This window comes from Panthera leo, chromosome D4 (assembly GCF_018350215.1).
Source record: "Panthera leo isolate Ple1 chromosome D4, P.leo_Ple1_pat1.1, whole genome shotgun sequence".
Taxonomy (NCBI): Eukaryota; Metazoa; Chordata; class Mammalia; order Carnivora; family Felidae; genus Panthera; species Panthera leo.
In genome coordinates, this window is record NC_056691.1 from 62,312,698 (window position 1) to 62,329,376 (window position 16,679).

The 16,679-nt window shown below is 37.6% G+C and overlaps 1 protein-coding gene across 2 annotated transcripts in view; it reads right to left on the bottom strand.

The window, feature by feature from the left end:
* The window catches only part of TEX10 (testis expressed 10), a 60,656-nt gene that overhangs the window by 41,860 nt on the left and 2,117 nt on the right, over positions 1-16,679 (bottom strand). The window contains exons 1-5 of one of the 2 annotated variants that reach the window (XM_042913003.1): positions 13,942-14,082; positions 12,182-12,421; positions 11,709-11,893; positions 11,076-11,319; positions 5,206-5,318 (exon numbers count right to left, since the gene is read on the bottom strand). In XM_042913003.1, coding sequence (XP_042768937.1) covers positions 5,206-5,318; positions 11,076-11,319; positions 11,709-11,893; positions 12,182-12,421; positions 13,942-14,019 — 860 coding nt within the window. In that variant the 5' untranslated portion in view covers positions 14,020-14,082. Of the gene's footprint in view, positions 1-5,205; positions 5,319-11,075; positions 11,320-11,708; positions 12,422-13,941; positions 14,131-16,679 lie in introns of those variants that run through there. The other variant, XM_042913002.1, reaches the window with a different exon arrangement.

Consider the following 16,679-nt stretch of genomic DNA (forward strand, 5'->3'; position numbering starts at 1 on the left):
GAACTGATAAATGAATTCAGTAACGTCACAGGATACAAAATCAATGTACAAAAATCTGTTGCATTCTTATACACTAATAATGAAACAAGCAAAAAGTGAAATTAAGACAACAATCCCATTTACAAATGCACCAAAAACAATAAAAGATCTAGGAATAAACTTAACCAGAGGTTAACAACCTGCACTCTGAAAAATTCTTAAAAACTGATGAAAGAAAATGAAGATGACACAAACAAATGGAAAAACATTCCATGCTCATGGGTTGGAAGAATAAATATTGTTAAAATGTCTATATTACCCAAAATCAATCTATACATTTAATGCAACCCCTATCAAAATGCCAACAGCATTTTTCACAGAACAATCCTAAAATGTGTATAGAACCACAAAAGCCCTCAATAGCCAAATCAATCATGAAAAAGGAAAACAAAACTGGAGGTATCACAATTCCAGATTTCAAGTTATATTACAAAGCGGTGGCAATTAAAACATATGCTACTGGCATAGACATGTAGATCAGACGGGGTAGGATAGAAAGTCCAGAAATAAACCTACTATTATATGGTCAATTAATCTTAGACAAAGGAGAAATGAATATACAATGGAAAAATGTCTCAACAAATGGTGTTGGGAAAACTGGACAGCTACACACAAAAAAGAATGAAAATGGACCACTTTCTCATACCATATACAAAAACAAATTCAAAATGTATTCAAGACCTAAATGTGAGACCTCAAACCATAAAAATCCTTGACAAGAGCACAGGCAGTAATCTGACACTGGCCATAGCAACATTTTTCTAGATAGGTCTCCTGAGGCAAGGGAAATAAAAACAAAAGTAAACTACTAGGACTTCATCAAAATAAAAGACTTCTGCACAGAGAGGAAACAATCCTCAAAACTAAATAATACCACCCTACAGAATGGGAGAAAATATTTGCAAATGACATATCCAATAAAGGGTTAGTAGCTAAAATATATAAAAGACTGACACAACCCAATGCCTAAAAAACAAATAATCCAATTTAAAACAAGAATACGTGAACTGACATTTCTCCAAAGACGACATACAGATGGCCAATGGCCAACAGACACATGAAAAGATGCTCAACATCACTCGTGATCAAGGAAACGCAAATCAAAACTACAATGTGGTATCACTTCCCACCTGTCAGAATGGCTAAAATCAAAAACAGAAGACACAAGTGCTGCAAGGATGTGAAGAAAAAGGAACACTCATGCACTGCTGATGGGAATGCAAATTGGTATAGCCATTGTGGAAAACAGCATGGAGGTTCCTCAAAAAATTAAAAACAGGAGTGCCTGGGTGGGCTCAGTCAGTGTCAGACTCTTGATCTCAGCTCAGGTCTTGATCTTGGGGTTGTGAGTTCAAGCCCCACGTTGGGCTCCACATTGGGTGTGAAGCCTACTTAAAAACAAAAGTTAAAAATAGAACTACCCTATGATCCAAGAATCACACTACTGGGTATCTACCCAAAAATACAAAAACATTAATTCAAAGGGATACACGTACACATATGTTTATTGCAGCATTACTTATAATAGCCATACTATGGAAGCAGTCCAAGTATCCATCAAAAGATGAATGGATAAAGAAGGTACTGAAGGTACTGCATATGTTTGTACACACACACACACAAATATTTAGCCATAAAAAAGAATGAAATCTTGCCATTTGCAACAACATGGTTGGACCTGAAGAGGATAGTGCTAAGCGAAATAGGTCAGAGAAAGACAAATACCATATGATTTCACTCAAATGTGGAAACTTACGAGAAATTCAAAAAACAAAAAAGAACAAAAAAAAAAAAAAAAAGGAGGGAGAGAAAAACCAAGAAACAGACTCTTAACTATAGAGAACAAACGGACGGTTCCCAGTGGGGAGTTGGGTAGAGGGATGGGTTAAATAGGGGATGGGGATTAAAGAGTACACTTACTGTAATGAAATAAAATTCAATTTAATTTTCAAAATTCCACATGGGGGGCACCTGGGTAGCTCAGTCGGTTAAGCGTACGACTTCAACACAGGGCATGATCTCACAGTTCATGAGTTCAAGCCCCGCATCGGGCTCCAGTTCAGAGCCTGGAGCTTGCTTCAGATCCTGTGTCTCCCTCTCTCTCTGCCCCTCCCCTGCTCGCGCTCTATCTCTGTCTCTCTAGACGTTACAATTTTTTTTTTAATAAAATAAAATCTTTTAAAAAAATTCCACAATTTCATTACCTCAACATCTTCATAAAGTTAACTCCTTTTTACCTTTTATATCTTGGTACAAATCACTTCATCAGGGCAGCCTTCCCTACAACTCTATTCCCTCTTAAAAGATCAGGACAGGCTCCTTATTATATACTCTCATATTACCCTAAACTGTTCCTTAACTTTATCACAGTTGGTCACAGATTAAACAATCAGAAACATCTCCCCCATTAGCTTGTACTCCAAAGCATCACCCCTTTACCTCAAAATGCTCAGCACACAGTACAGTAACTGCCTTCCACATGTTAAGTGTTCAATAAATGTTTTGAATAATGACAGCACACCCATACACTCTTGGATAATTTACTTGCATTTAATGGTCTACTAAATGCCAAACTTCCTAACCACTACTTAATCTCATTTTGATGAAAATTATGTATGGAAGCTCTTATCAAGAAAAATACACACACACAAAACTCTTCAAGAGTTCTAGGACTTTCTGAAGCTTATCCATGGACCAGATTTAAAAGTTTTGCTCTAATAAAAAATCATGTTTGTTGAGGGATACGAGGTGGGGAACCTAATACCTTACTCAAGAAAGTAGCTACCTATTTGACTGTCCCCTCCAACTCCAGAAACTCACTAAATGAATCTTCCAAAGACGTAGTTCTGATCCAACCAAAAGTCTTCATTTATCTTTCAGCTTTGACCCTTTGGCACTGAATTTCACAGACAAGGAACGTCTCTCAGCATCAAGGCTGGTAAACAGCAGAAATCAGATTTGACCCAGATCTGTCCCATGCTCTCCATTACCTAATCCTATGGTTTTCTTACATGCTACCTCTTCTAGTTAGTATAATCTCTCATCCCTTGCTTCATTTATGCCTGCTAAAGTGATATCCATGCTCAAATACTACTCTTCAATATAGCTTTATCTGTTCATCCCATCAAGGATCTTTCTCTTCCTATAAATTCCTATAGCACTTGTTAATTATACAATTCTAATAACCCTTAAATAAACTGCCTTCTGCTACATACAATTCAATTTTCCTCCTGCCAGTTACTGGACTATTGTTTTTAAGCTTCAAACCCACCCTTCTATACTCTGCTTTGTCATCCTACAGCTGGGACTCTAGGCCACATTTTTCCTTTGCAGCTGGCTTCTCGTTAAGCTCTGCCAATGAAGGGGTCCTAGTGAGACTAGAAAGCTGTAGGAGAAAGATGGGATACTCTCCTTTGTTTGCTTCCCAGTCCTGTTTTTGCTTCCTTTTGCTGCCAATTCAACTCAACAACTCTTCCTCAGGCCAGAAGCAGTTTATTCTAGTAGCCACAGTTGAATCCAGTTTGCAGTTTTTGTGACACAAAACCAGCATCATCATGACCCGAAGAAGCACCAGCCAGCCAAAATTCCCTTAGCAAAGTTTTGAGCCCCAGCTCGAGGCCCCTCTTCAGATCTCAAAAACATTCATGCCCACTAAGGAAAAACCACTTTCCCAGGGGTCAGAGTTTTGGTGCCACAAAGCATTTCCTCCAAGCTTCTTGCTCTCTTCTTTCTCCCACTTCTAGAGACAGTACCTACTTTCCTGAGTGGCTATCTCCATATTATGTTTCCTTTTGCCTTTTCGGTTCTTTGGGGCACCTGGGTAGCTCAGTCAGTTGAATGTCCAACTTCGGCTCAGGTCACAATCGCATGGTTTCTGAGTTTGAGCCCCACAGCAGTCTCACTGCTGTCAGCACAGAGCCCCCTTTGGATCCTCTGCACCCCCCTGCCCCTCCCCTGTTTGAGTGCACTAAATAAATTTTTTTTTTTAATGCTGTTAAAATCACTAGGGTGGTTTCTGTCTCCTAACTCTTCCCTGACATATTTTTACCAATTTTGTATTTTGACTGATTTAAACAACTTTATGAATTGCTTAGAACAAGAAAACATCTGATGATCTCTATTATGATACTTTTATAGTAAGCAACCAAAATATTTAATGAAGAAATGAAAACCTTATCGGCCTCCAACAGCCTTGTCACTTCTAAGCATATCCTCTAAACCCTGCTCAAAGAGCCTCATTGATTCTCCAGGTAGTTTCTTCCCTTTGACAAATATAACAATCATCTGACAGACTAAGACCCCTTCAGGCATTTACTCATTTGAGGAACTGCCACTTTTAGCGTTCTAGCTTGCACCTGCTTCTCAAATTTTATTAGATAACTTGTTTCTACACTTACTTGCTCTCACTTGAGGTGAACATTTTGAACCGTTTTCAGGCTTACAATTTTAAATTCCATCTTCTAATCCATAAATTCTGGTTTAGAAAGTTATTTCTCTCCAATTATCCTTCTTCCTGATACTGATAATAGTTTCATTACCAGTTTCCTCATATATAAATGACACAACTACATGACCTTTAAGATACTTTCTTGCTTAGGGATTACATAGTACCTCTTTCCCAAATAAATCAGCCCAACAAATTTTATTATATTCTTATTTATATAACTTGATACTCTGTGAAAAGAATTCACTTTAGATTTTTAAACATTAAAAGAAACGGAAGTCGGGGCGCCTGGGTGGCGCAGTCGGTTAAGCGTCCGACTTCAGCCAGGTCACGATCTCGCGGTCCGTGAGTTCGAGCCCGGCGTCAGGCTCTGGGCTGATGGCTCGGAGCCTGGAGCCTGTTTCCGATTCTGTCTCCCTCTCTCTCTGCCCCTCCCCCGTTCATGCTCTGTCTCTCTCTGTCCCAAAAATAAATAAAAAACGTTGAAAAAAAAAATTTTTTTTTTAAATAAAAAAAAAAAAAAAAAGAAACGGAAGTCTCAAGGCTTAAAGTGACTTACTTGTTCAAGATCAGCCATACTACGGCTACTTTTACTTTTATCTCACAAAATTTAGATACAAACCCCTCACAGTTTAGAACGTTTCAGTTTAAGGCTAATTATCTTCTGGTAATTTCAGGTTAAAAACTTTTTCAAGTCTATACAGTGGAAGGAATCACAATACCTTTTATTTGTCTCTTTCCTTTTGTGCTTGGTTATTTCTTTTAAGGCATACGGAAAATGACTCATAAAATGGTGTTTGAAATCAATAAGATAATTCTTTCGAAGCCACGACTCCTATTAAAATAAATAAAAATTAGAAAATCTACAAGAAACAATTTAAAATAACCAATAAAACTTTAAGCAGAAATGTGACCACTTATTAATATTCAACTATATATTTACCATTATAATACATCTTTTGCTTATGACAGAAGATACAAATAAATTTTAAAATCAAAATAAATTAGAGCACCCAAATGTCACCCATAGATCTTTCTGGTGTTTAATAATTATCATTACTTGTATTTTATTTACTGTTTAAAAGAAAAAGGGAGAAAGTAAGAAGAAAATTCTGAATTTGAACCACTAGTGCAATATTTGTAAAATATACCAGAAAGTCTTTGTACTAGTGTTCCGTTACACAATAACTCTACTTCCCAGCAATTCTATTATTTCCCATTAAAAATATTTGTCAAAAAGCAATGCAATTCTCTAAAGTTCTTGCAGTACTTATGAATCTTTCTCTCCTACCTGAAACACTTTTTCCAAATTACAACACTCTTATTTTCTCCTATCCAGAGAACCAACCATTCCATTTTTCCAGGGACTAAAAGGTTTCTTGGGATATAGGACTAGCTGGTTACCCTACAGCTTAGTATCCTTTACCGTATTCTTCTCTTTGTGCTAATTTATCACTGTATACTCAACATGTCTTCTTGAACTTCTAACAGACATGTTAAATTTAACATGAATAAACTGATCTCCCCACCGGCAGTCACACTGTCATTTGGATCATAACGCAGGCACCATTCTTGCTCCTCTTTCCTTCACTATACACATCAGCAGTCCCACTGACTTTATCAGAACCCAGCTGCTTCTCATCACTTCAACTCTAGCTACCATTCTATTCTAATCCACCACTCTTACCAAGATTACTGCAATAGCCTCCCAACTGGTCTCCCTACTTTTCCTCTTGCCCTTCTCAAAAGTCAATTCTCTACATAGTAGCCAGGGTGATCTTTTTATTTTTTTAAAGAAACGTTTATTTTTGAGAGAGAGAAAGAGAGACAGAATGCAAGCAGGGCAGGGCCAGAGAGAGAGGGAGACACAGAATCCGAAGCAGGCTCGAGGCTCTGAGCTGTCAGCACAGAGCCTGATGTGGGGCTCGAACCCACAGACTGCAAGAACATGACCTGAGCTGAAGTCGGATGCTTAAGCAACTGAGCCTCCCAGGCGCCCCTAGGGTGACCTTTTAAAGCATAAACCATACTTCCAAATAACACAGGAAAGAAGAAAGGGAATAAGTATGTATGTAGGGCAGGACTGGTCATTCATAGGAAAGATGGTGTGAGTTTGGGTTCCACAGTTTTGCTAGACCTGGATGCTGATCACAGAGAAGTTCACTAGTGTTCTATGTACCAATTCGTCATATTAAAGTTAAATAAACATAATTCAGATCATGCCACTTCCCTGTTGAAAATTCTCCAATGTCTTTTCACCACATTTGGGTTAAAATCCAAACTTCTTACCATGGACAATAGGGTGCTACATGATCTGGCCACTGTCACTTTTTTCCCTTATCTTCTACCATTCTCTTAGTACCTCACTTGCACAGGCTTTCTTGCCATTCCTCAAATATGCCAAATTTGTTCTCACTTCAGGGGCTTTGCACTTGCTGTTCCCTATGCCTGGAAGGTTCTTCCCACAGGTCTAAGACTTGCTCCTTTAACTTTATTCATTGACATTTAAAAGCCATGAAAGCGTTTCCTGACCATCTATTTAGAATAGCTCCCCCTTGAGGCACCTGGGTGGCCCAGTTCGTTAAGCCTCTGACTCTTGATTTCAGCTCAGGTCATCTCACAGTTCATGAGTTTGCCCCGCATTGGGCTCTATACTGACAGTGCATAGCCTTGGGATTCTTTCTTTCTCTCACTCTCAAATAAATAACCTTAATAATAATAATAATAATAATAATAATAATAATAATAATACAGCTCCCACTCACTCTGTTCCAGCACATGTTCTCTTTACCCTGCTTTACTTTCATCTTTCTTCTTAGTATTGACATTATATATTTGTTTACCATCCACCAAAAGTTAAGTACTGGAGGGCAAGCAACCTTGTCAGTCATGTTCATCTCTATATTCCCCGAGCCTAGAACAACACCCGAGACTGTACAGCAACATTACTCAACAGACCTTTCTGCAGTGATGGAATTATTACTCATCTGTGTTTTCTAATACCACAGCCACTAGCCACATGTAGCTATTGAGCTCTTGAAATGCGGCAGTGTGACTAAGGAACTGAATCTTAATTAACTTAAACAGCCATATTTATAGATGTTCAACAAATCCTGATGCATAATTGCATTACGTTGTACAAATTCCAATCCTCATGGCAAAAAAGACGTGGGCAATGAAGTATATAAACTAAAAATAGCAAGCATTAAAATACAAAGCTAAGGGGCACCTGGGTGGCTCAGTTGGTTGAACATCCAATTTGTGATTTCGGCTCAAGACACGATCTCACAGTCAAGCCCCATGTCAGGCTCCTTGCTGAGCATGGAGTCTGATTGGGATTCTCTCTCTCCCTCTCACTCTGCCCTTTCCCTGCTCATGCACGTGTGTACACTGTCTCTAAATAAATAAACTTTAATAAATAATAAAACCTGGATTAAAATGAAGTTTCTCAACTATGCAGCAAATAAATACATTTAGCAAAACCTAAAAGCAAGCAAGTGTCCCAAGGCTGCACCTAATCTAGATGCCAATTTATCAATAGAAGCCCTATACATTTTTTCTGTTAATTTTTTTTTAATGTTTATTTATTTTTGAGTGAGAGAGTCAGAGTGTGAGTGGGGGAGGGGCAGAGAGACAGGAAGACACAGAATCCGAAGCAGGCTCCTGGCTCTGAGCTGTCAGCACAGAGCCCGACGTGGGGCTCAAACCCACGAATCGTGAGATCATGACCTGAGCCAAAGAAGGATCCTCAACCAACTGAGCCACCCAGGTGCCCTCTCTCCCCCGCCTTTTCTTTAATTTTATAGAGCGAGCCAGTGCACGCACAAGCAGGGTAGAAGGGCAGAGGGAAAGATAAAGAATCTTAAGCAGGCTCCACGCTCAACATGGAGCCCAATGCGGGGTTCAATCTCATGACCCTAGGATCATGACCTGAGCCGAAATCAAGAGTCAGATGCTAAACCAACTGAACCACCCAGGTGCTCCAGAAGACCTTCACATTTTCTGAGAGAAAAGAGCTACAATTTAGGTTGTGGGACACAATTTGCATTTAAGACCAAGGAATGCCACTTCATTCCTCTTTTAAAGTTTGAGCTGTTATAGGTCATCCAGTATCTTAACTACTAAGCTATAACTGAAGATGAGTGAGACAAACATAATGGTAACAAAAAATAAATTAACGCATTTTAATGTCACCTTGTACAGCTCACATACATATTCATGCTTTGTTCTAAAATAATGAATCTTGGGGTGCCTGGAATCGCTCAGTCAGTTAAGCTCTGACTTCAGCTCATGTCACGATCTTGTGGTCCATGGGTTCAAGCTCCCCACCGGGCTCTGTGCTGATAGCTCAGAGCCTGGAGCCTACTTCAGATTCTGTGTCTCCCTCTCTGCCCCTCCCCCGCTCATGCTCTTTCTCTCAAAAATAAACATTAAAAAAAATTTTTTTAACAAAATAATAGATCTTACCTTATCCAGTTATTACAATTCAACATAACCAATTTGCCAAGGTAAATTAGAGAATTCTACCAGTGTATGCTTTTAAATACTATTTCTATTCGAATTAAACTTTCTTCAATTTATTTGAATTTTAAATAGTATCCCAGTTCAGTATTCTACATAGCGTTCAACAATCTATACAAAACAGTCTTCTGAATATAGTGTCCTACGTTAATGAACTGTTAATAAACAGTCATAATAGCACAGAATAGTTCTAACGCATACAACTTTAAATATCCATAAAATTAAAGCAGTGTTTAGATATTTTCACAGTATTATCTGAACGATAGTGCATAATATAAAATTAGCATAATTAATGAATTTGCATTTGGTCCTACCATTCTATCTGGTTACAAACACTATTACTAAAGGATTAACAATTAGTGCCTGTGTGTCACCAAACACCAAAATGCTTAGAATTTTTCTTAGTTTTCTAAAAATGAAGGAAAGACTGGTACTTAAGGTTTATGTTGATATCGTGACTTTTACTTTCTATCCCAGCTTCAGATAAATCCATTCAAGAATGCAAATAACATATGCTTTTCCAAAAACCTGTATGCATTGTTAGTCACTAGCTTACACCATAGGTTAATTGCCATAAAGGACAGTAAGCTTTGCTTTCATAAAATTATACACTCTACCCCCAACCCTGATCAATTTCTTGCCAATGTATGCAATGAATCATGAGACAGGCTCAAAACTGTAGTCAATAAAATGCCATCCTATTTGAAAAAGCAATTCATGTAACAACCCTACAGATGATGGATAATGGGTTAATAGTGCTAGAGCAAGCTCTTAAAAGAAACACACACCTTAGTATGATTCCACAATGCTTTTCAGGATCATCGAATACTCTTTTTAGTTTATCCTTCATCTTATTTTATGGAGTCTATTCACTCATTCTAAATTCCAGCTTGAAATAAAAATTGAACAAAACCAAAAAACTGCTTTGTCAGTTTTGTACACATGCAGGCAACTTCAAGGATTCACACCTGCCTAGTCAAAAATCCTTGCAGAAATTCTATAAACCAGATACTTTAAGCTTTAAAGTATTGTTCCTGCAGCTGCCCTTTAAGTGTGCTATCATATTAATTTAATACCAATTAATCTTAGATCTTGTTCTTCCTTACTTACACCATGGACTATACATTATATTCTCTATACCACAGCACTTCAAAAAGGCTGCCAATATTCAACTCTCCCCCACACAGCAGATAAATCATCACGAAACTCGTCTTTACTATCATCTTTTCTAGTGAAAACCTATTACACAACTTAGAATCTTAGGTTAATTTCACGCAGACCATACCTAGAACTATAGCTTACCTACAGTGAAAGGTGACTTTTAGAAATGTGTTCTGATCTTATATCCCTTGTCAAGAGAAAACAAAACAGCATGCACTAATCAAGTCTGTAAGTAATTTCTTCTCTAAATCACAGTAGGTTAGTTATAAGATCTTCACTGTGGTCCATTTCTGCTAAAATTGACAATGTGGCATACACTGGAAGAAACTCCTTAATAAGCAACTTTTTTAATCCCATAAGAGGCCTCCAGAAACTAGAATGCTCCTACGTAATCAATCTGCCATAAACAATACATGGTAACACTACTGTGATTACATCTAATAAAAGCAAATGAAAACAAGCTCATTAAGTTACACATTTCACTTAAATTAAAAATATTCAGAGTGGGGCACACGAGTGGCTCAGTCAGTTGAGCATCTTGCCTCTTGATTTCGGCTCAGGTCAGGATCCCAGGGCCACAGGATCAAGCTGAGCATGGAGCCTATTTAAGATAGTCTCCCTCCCTCCCCCTCCCCCAACCCTTCGTGTGCGCGCAAAAAAAAATCTTTCTGCCCCTCTCTCCCACTTGTGCTGTCTTACATAAACAAACAAATAAATTTCAGAATCATCTCACAAGACTATCTTAACTTGCATTTTGGGGCTAAAATAAGAAACAAGCTTGTAGTTACACCACTAGAATTATTTTGGAAAATGCATAATCAATTAGTAGCAATCAATTAGTAAATTTCTAACCTGCCCATTTATGATAAAAGGCATTACTTAGAAAATAAAGACTCCATTAAGTTCTCACCAATTTATGAGTTTCATCATGTTGTTTGGAGAGTTTCCACAGAAGGGAAATAATATTAAGAACTTGCTGCATAACCTGCAGAGGTTCTCTTTCTATACCATTTCCAACAGAAGCAGCTAGCTGTGGAGGCACAGCTTCAATCCAGCATTCAATTAGCAATGGAATTATTATCTCAATAAATCCTTTCAAGTTTTCAGTAGATGACAGGCCTTCATCCACACTGCCTAGTCCTCCAACCAGGTACCTAATAAAGAAAGGTAAGAATGAAAAATAAAAATTAATGATCAAAAAATATCACTCCCTGTTTAATTTAAATTTAAATGTAAAGTACCAGTAAAATGAAGTTCCCTGAATTGACAATTACATTGATCAAGACTAGTAAGAAAATAAAATTCTAAGATGACAAAGCCAAAAAAGACCATCAAGTTTTATTTCTCATTAGGCTTTGTAAGAAATGAACAAATTAATACTTTCATATGACTCCTCCCATCAGTAAATAAAATCAAATCATGAGTAACTATATGAAAACTATAAAAGACAACTTCATGTCTCCCCACAATTAGCCATCAATGATCAGCAGTTAAAATTCAATATAGGAAAACTGAGTGTGGACATAACTGAAATCCTTCTTACCGTAGCCTGAACTGTGAACTGACATTTGGCTGTGAACCCCCATTTTCATAAACCTGGATGTGCTGCTGGTCGTTGGCATGTTCCTTCCAGTTGATAAAAATGGAGTTGCTAGTGGCATGGGGATTTTCTTTTTGTTCCTGAAGTCCTTCACTTTCTCTCAACCTACTGGATCCATCTGCCAAGGCCTGAAGGAATTTACTGAGTCTCACTAAGACTTTCAGCCTCCACTGCTGAGAAGTGAGTCTCCGATTAGGATTTACAGAAAGTATCCAGGACTGGGATCTGTCTCTATTTACCAGTCCTTTGGACAGCTGCTGATGAGAAATAAGTTCTACAAAATTCTTAAGCAATATACTGCTACGGCCAGTAATTAAGGCTGGGTACTGTTCCAGCAGAATGTCCAAAACTTTTAAAGAGTCCTCCTGAATTCCTTCAGTAATGTGAGTCATGGCACTAGAGAGATGGGCACTTACCAAAGGAAAAAATGGAGAAATTTGTTCAGCTCGTATTTTGGGGGCCAGGAATTGAAGAAGTTGAACTGCTGCTAATCGTACATTAGCATCTTTATCTGTAAACACAGCAGTCACTTCACTTAATATGTTTGAAAGGTGTGCATCAATTATAAATGGGTATTGAGACAAAAGGTCTTTAAGTCCAAGAAGAGCACTTTGTTTAACCCCAGCATTGTAGTGATGCATCTGTGACAGCAAATCCTAAAAATAAAAATACAGGATTTAGCTATATTATAACATTTTCAAATAAACATGCTAACTAAAACTATGCTAATAAATTAACCCTCCTTGAGGAAACTACTTCAGTAAGTATTTTTGAAATGTTATTTAGCTTTTACTAAGATTGTTTTATCTTTAAAATATATTTAGCTTAATAAAAACATTACATAACTCTTGGTCAGAATCTTCTTTCTGAAATTAACCTGCATGTAGGCTATCATTTAAAGTGACAACAATCATCATCGCTACTGAAAAACCTACTATGTACCAAACATATGGTAGGTACGTTTATATACTCTTAATTTAACAAATGCATTCTCCTTATTTTAAATAGTCTTTCAGGATATGTGTGTATTCTGAGTATAACATTTGACAATTTTATTTGTGGAATACTTTATACCATCTGTGGGGAAAAAAAAGTAACTTCAAGTACCTTTTCAATTTTATTTAACTTCAGAACTTAAAAGCAAAACTAGAAAATGTTGATCTTCACAAAAACTGGCTCACAAATGCTCATAACAGCTTTACACATGGCAACCAAATGGCAAGTGGCATTACAAGTGGCAACCAAATGTCCATCGACTGATGAGTGATAAAATGTGACATTAACCATGCATTGAAACTCTTCAACAGTACAGAGAAATGAAGTACTGTTCTGACAGATACGCTGTAACACAGATGAACCTCAAAAACATACTAACTAAAAGACCAGTAACGAAAGACCACATATTCATTTATATGAAATGACCAGAATAAGCACATCTACACAGACAAAAAGTAGATTAATGGCTGCCTAGAGCTAGGGGAGAAGAATGGGGAGTGACCTGTAATAGATATAGGGTTTCTTTCTGGCATGATAAAACTGTTCTAAAATTAGATTGTGGGGATAATAGCATAACTATAAATACATTAAAAGTTACACAATTGCACACTTTAAATGGGTTGATTTTATTATGCATAAAAATTACATTTCAATAAAGCTGTTAAAATTTTAAACAAAACTATTGCTCAAACTTGAATTAACTTCACACATTTACTGAGAACCTGTAAGTTATGTGGGTTCAAAATGAGTAAGACAAGATCTTTGAGCTCTGCACTGGGTGAGGAGCCTGCTTAAGATTCTCCCTCCCTCCCCCCAGTTCGTATACTTTCTCTCTTAAAAAAAAAAAAATCAGTAAGACAAGATCTTCATGAACTATAAAAACAGCTAGAAAATTGTCACATCAAAAACTTGTTACATTGAAAAGTTAAACAGAATTTCTTCCAGATCATATATTAACACATCAAATAGGTATATAACAGAAATCACTGTGCGTTTAGTTGAGCAAGTCTTTCTGGAGGAGGTGGGAAAGCTGCAGTGGCAACTCAGATTTGATTAACGGACAAACTCCGAACTTAAGCCGTCAATAAACCCTGAGAAATCAATACAACTTTTCACAAAAAACATTCTAGATGATTTCAAAGAAAACTCTTACTTTATGGAAACAGTATTTATGATTTACCTTTATGTTAAGTTTTCTATTGTTCGTTGGAAGAGTTCCATCTTCTTTGAGTTGCTCAGGCAGATGTATAGTCTTCATTTTAAAGTTTGTAACAGTAGCATTTTCTAATTTGGGTTTCTTTTTACCAACTTTTAGTTTTACTTTTTGAAAATCATCTTGGCGTTTTCTTTTTTTGGTCATTCTTGAGTGCTATAATGAAAAGAATTTTAAAACAATGGATATAAGAAAATAACCTATAAAAGAATAAAGAAGGTATTTTCCAACATTTATATTACTCTAAAATTTATTTCAAAGCTAATCAAGAATCAAGGCCAACAGTGACTGTGCCAAAGGATCAAAGTATTAAATGGAGAATACCTTTACCAACAGGTATACCTTAGTCAAGACACATATAAAGAGAAGTCATCAACAATAAGGCAACAACCCTGCCACAAATCTGTCAAGCGTTTTTAGCTGGGAAATGGAAACCTTTTGAAATAACCAGGTCCAGGTTTGGGGTGGGTGGTTGGGGGAGGGGGTGGCACACAGATTGCTAAATATACCTTATATCTGTTCCTGGCCCCCCAAAGTCCCTGAGGAACCTCTACTAATGAAACAAAGCTAAGTCTGAAGACTAATGTTTTCATCTAACGCATCCTTTAACAGCCAGAAAAGGTCTCATGAATCTAAACTGGTGCCTGAAAAATGTGTAAGATTCAGAGATAGGTAGCAAGGAGAGTTAATGGGCATTTCATTGAGTAAGGAAAACACCGTATGATTCAGGGGTAGAGAATAAGTCTGGTATGGGCAAAAATGAAGTATCAGCATTTTGAACACCAGGATAGGTTCAGACTAAACAGAAAACAGTATCCAAACCAGGAAATAAAAGCAGTATAAAAGGGAGTATAGTATAACAGAGGAGTAAGGAACAAAGACCAGCTAGGCCACTGTTGTAATACATAACCTGGGCACAAATATGTCATTTTGTACTTCCCCCTCTTCATCATTCTTTCAGTTTACATCCAAAACTTCCCACACAAAAATTTTGATCCGTGCCTCCTACCCATTCCCAGGCCACCTCTTAAATCCTTTACTTCTACCCCAGACTGTTATTAGTTTCCCCATCAGTATGCTTGCCTCGTTTCTAGTGTCTACTCCCCAGTCCATTTGCTAGAATCACGAGAGAGCTCTTTCTAAACACAGATCTGGCTCAGGAGTTTTCAGCTGTTCCTCCACTCCCTTACAGTAAAAACTCCATAGCTTGACATTTCACGTCCTTCCTAACTTCCCCTCCAGCTTTATCTTCTCATAAGCTAACATCTATCTAAAATATAGCCTCCTATACCTGGAATCAGCTCAACTCTTCTTGAAAACTTTTCCACATGCTACAAAAATAATGAATTCTGCTCACCACTATACACCCACTAGAACAGGTAAGTACCTCTGAAACAAAACTTCTCGTCTATCATAACTATGCTATGTCCAGAAATTTTTTTTAGAAGTCACAACACTATAAATGGGGAGCCCAAAAAATGTGAATAAAATGAAGGTTTACATTATTGTGAAATAAAATGGCTTGTGCAAGACCAAGCAGCTCAAGTTCCAGGAATCCAGAAGCCAATCCCCTATAACATTACATCCAAATTCACATGATTGCAAGGTTTTACCACATTAGAGCCCCTTAAGCTAGGTAGGATTTGGCAACCTAGGTTAAAAGCAGATTCTAGAGCCAGACTGATTCAGTTCTTATTCAGACTGCCACTTTCTAGCTGTAGTTAAAACTGTGCCTCAGTTTTTATCTGTTTTATCAAAACAGGGATGATAATAATAATACTTACCTCATATAATTGTTACAGGATAGGATTAATAAGGAGCAAATGAGTTCCTATTTGTAAAACACTGAGAACTGCACCTGGCACTGTTCAATACGTATAACAACACGTACATTTTCCTCAAACTCTTAGGACCAGAACATTATCAAGCACAATATGAGACACATTATGTACACTGGCATTCAATTCTCACAAAACCAAGTGAGGAAGGTGGTACTAAATTAAAGATGAGCCTCAGAAAGATTTGTCAGTCCTGTGTTAGGGAGTTGAAGAGGGACTTACAAAACAGAGCTCTGCAAAATCAGCTTTATGTTACACATACTGGAATTAAGGTGAGGACTGGAAACCTGAGTGGCAAAATGGCTTAACTTATTTCATTTATACCAATTCCAGGTTTTCACCCCACCCACACCTCTAGTTATTCTAGTTTTAAAAAAGGGATAAGCAAAACCTAAAAAGAATACTCACCTGGCCTTTTTATTTAAAAAAAAAAAAAAAAAAAATTTTTTTAATATTTACTTTTTTGAGAGGGGGAGAAGGAGGGGAGGGGGAGAGAGAGAGAGACAGAGAGGGGACACGCACAAGCAGGGGAGGGGCAGAGAGAGAGAAACAAAATCCGAAGCAGGCTCCAGGCTGTCAGCACAGAGCCCAAAGTGGGGCTTGAACTCACAGACCAAGAGATCATGACCTGAGCTGAAGTCGGGCGCTCAAATAACTGAGCCACCCAGGTGCCCCTCACCTGGCCTCTTTTAATACAAAAAGTTTTTTTTTTTTTAATCTTTTTTTTTTTTAACGTTTATTTATTTTTGAGACAGAGAGAGACAGAGTATGAACGGCGGAGGGTCAGAGAGAGGGAGACACAGAATCTGAAACAGGCTCCAGGCTCTGAGCTGTCAGCACAGAGCCCGACGCGGGGCTTGAACTCAC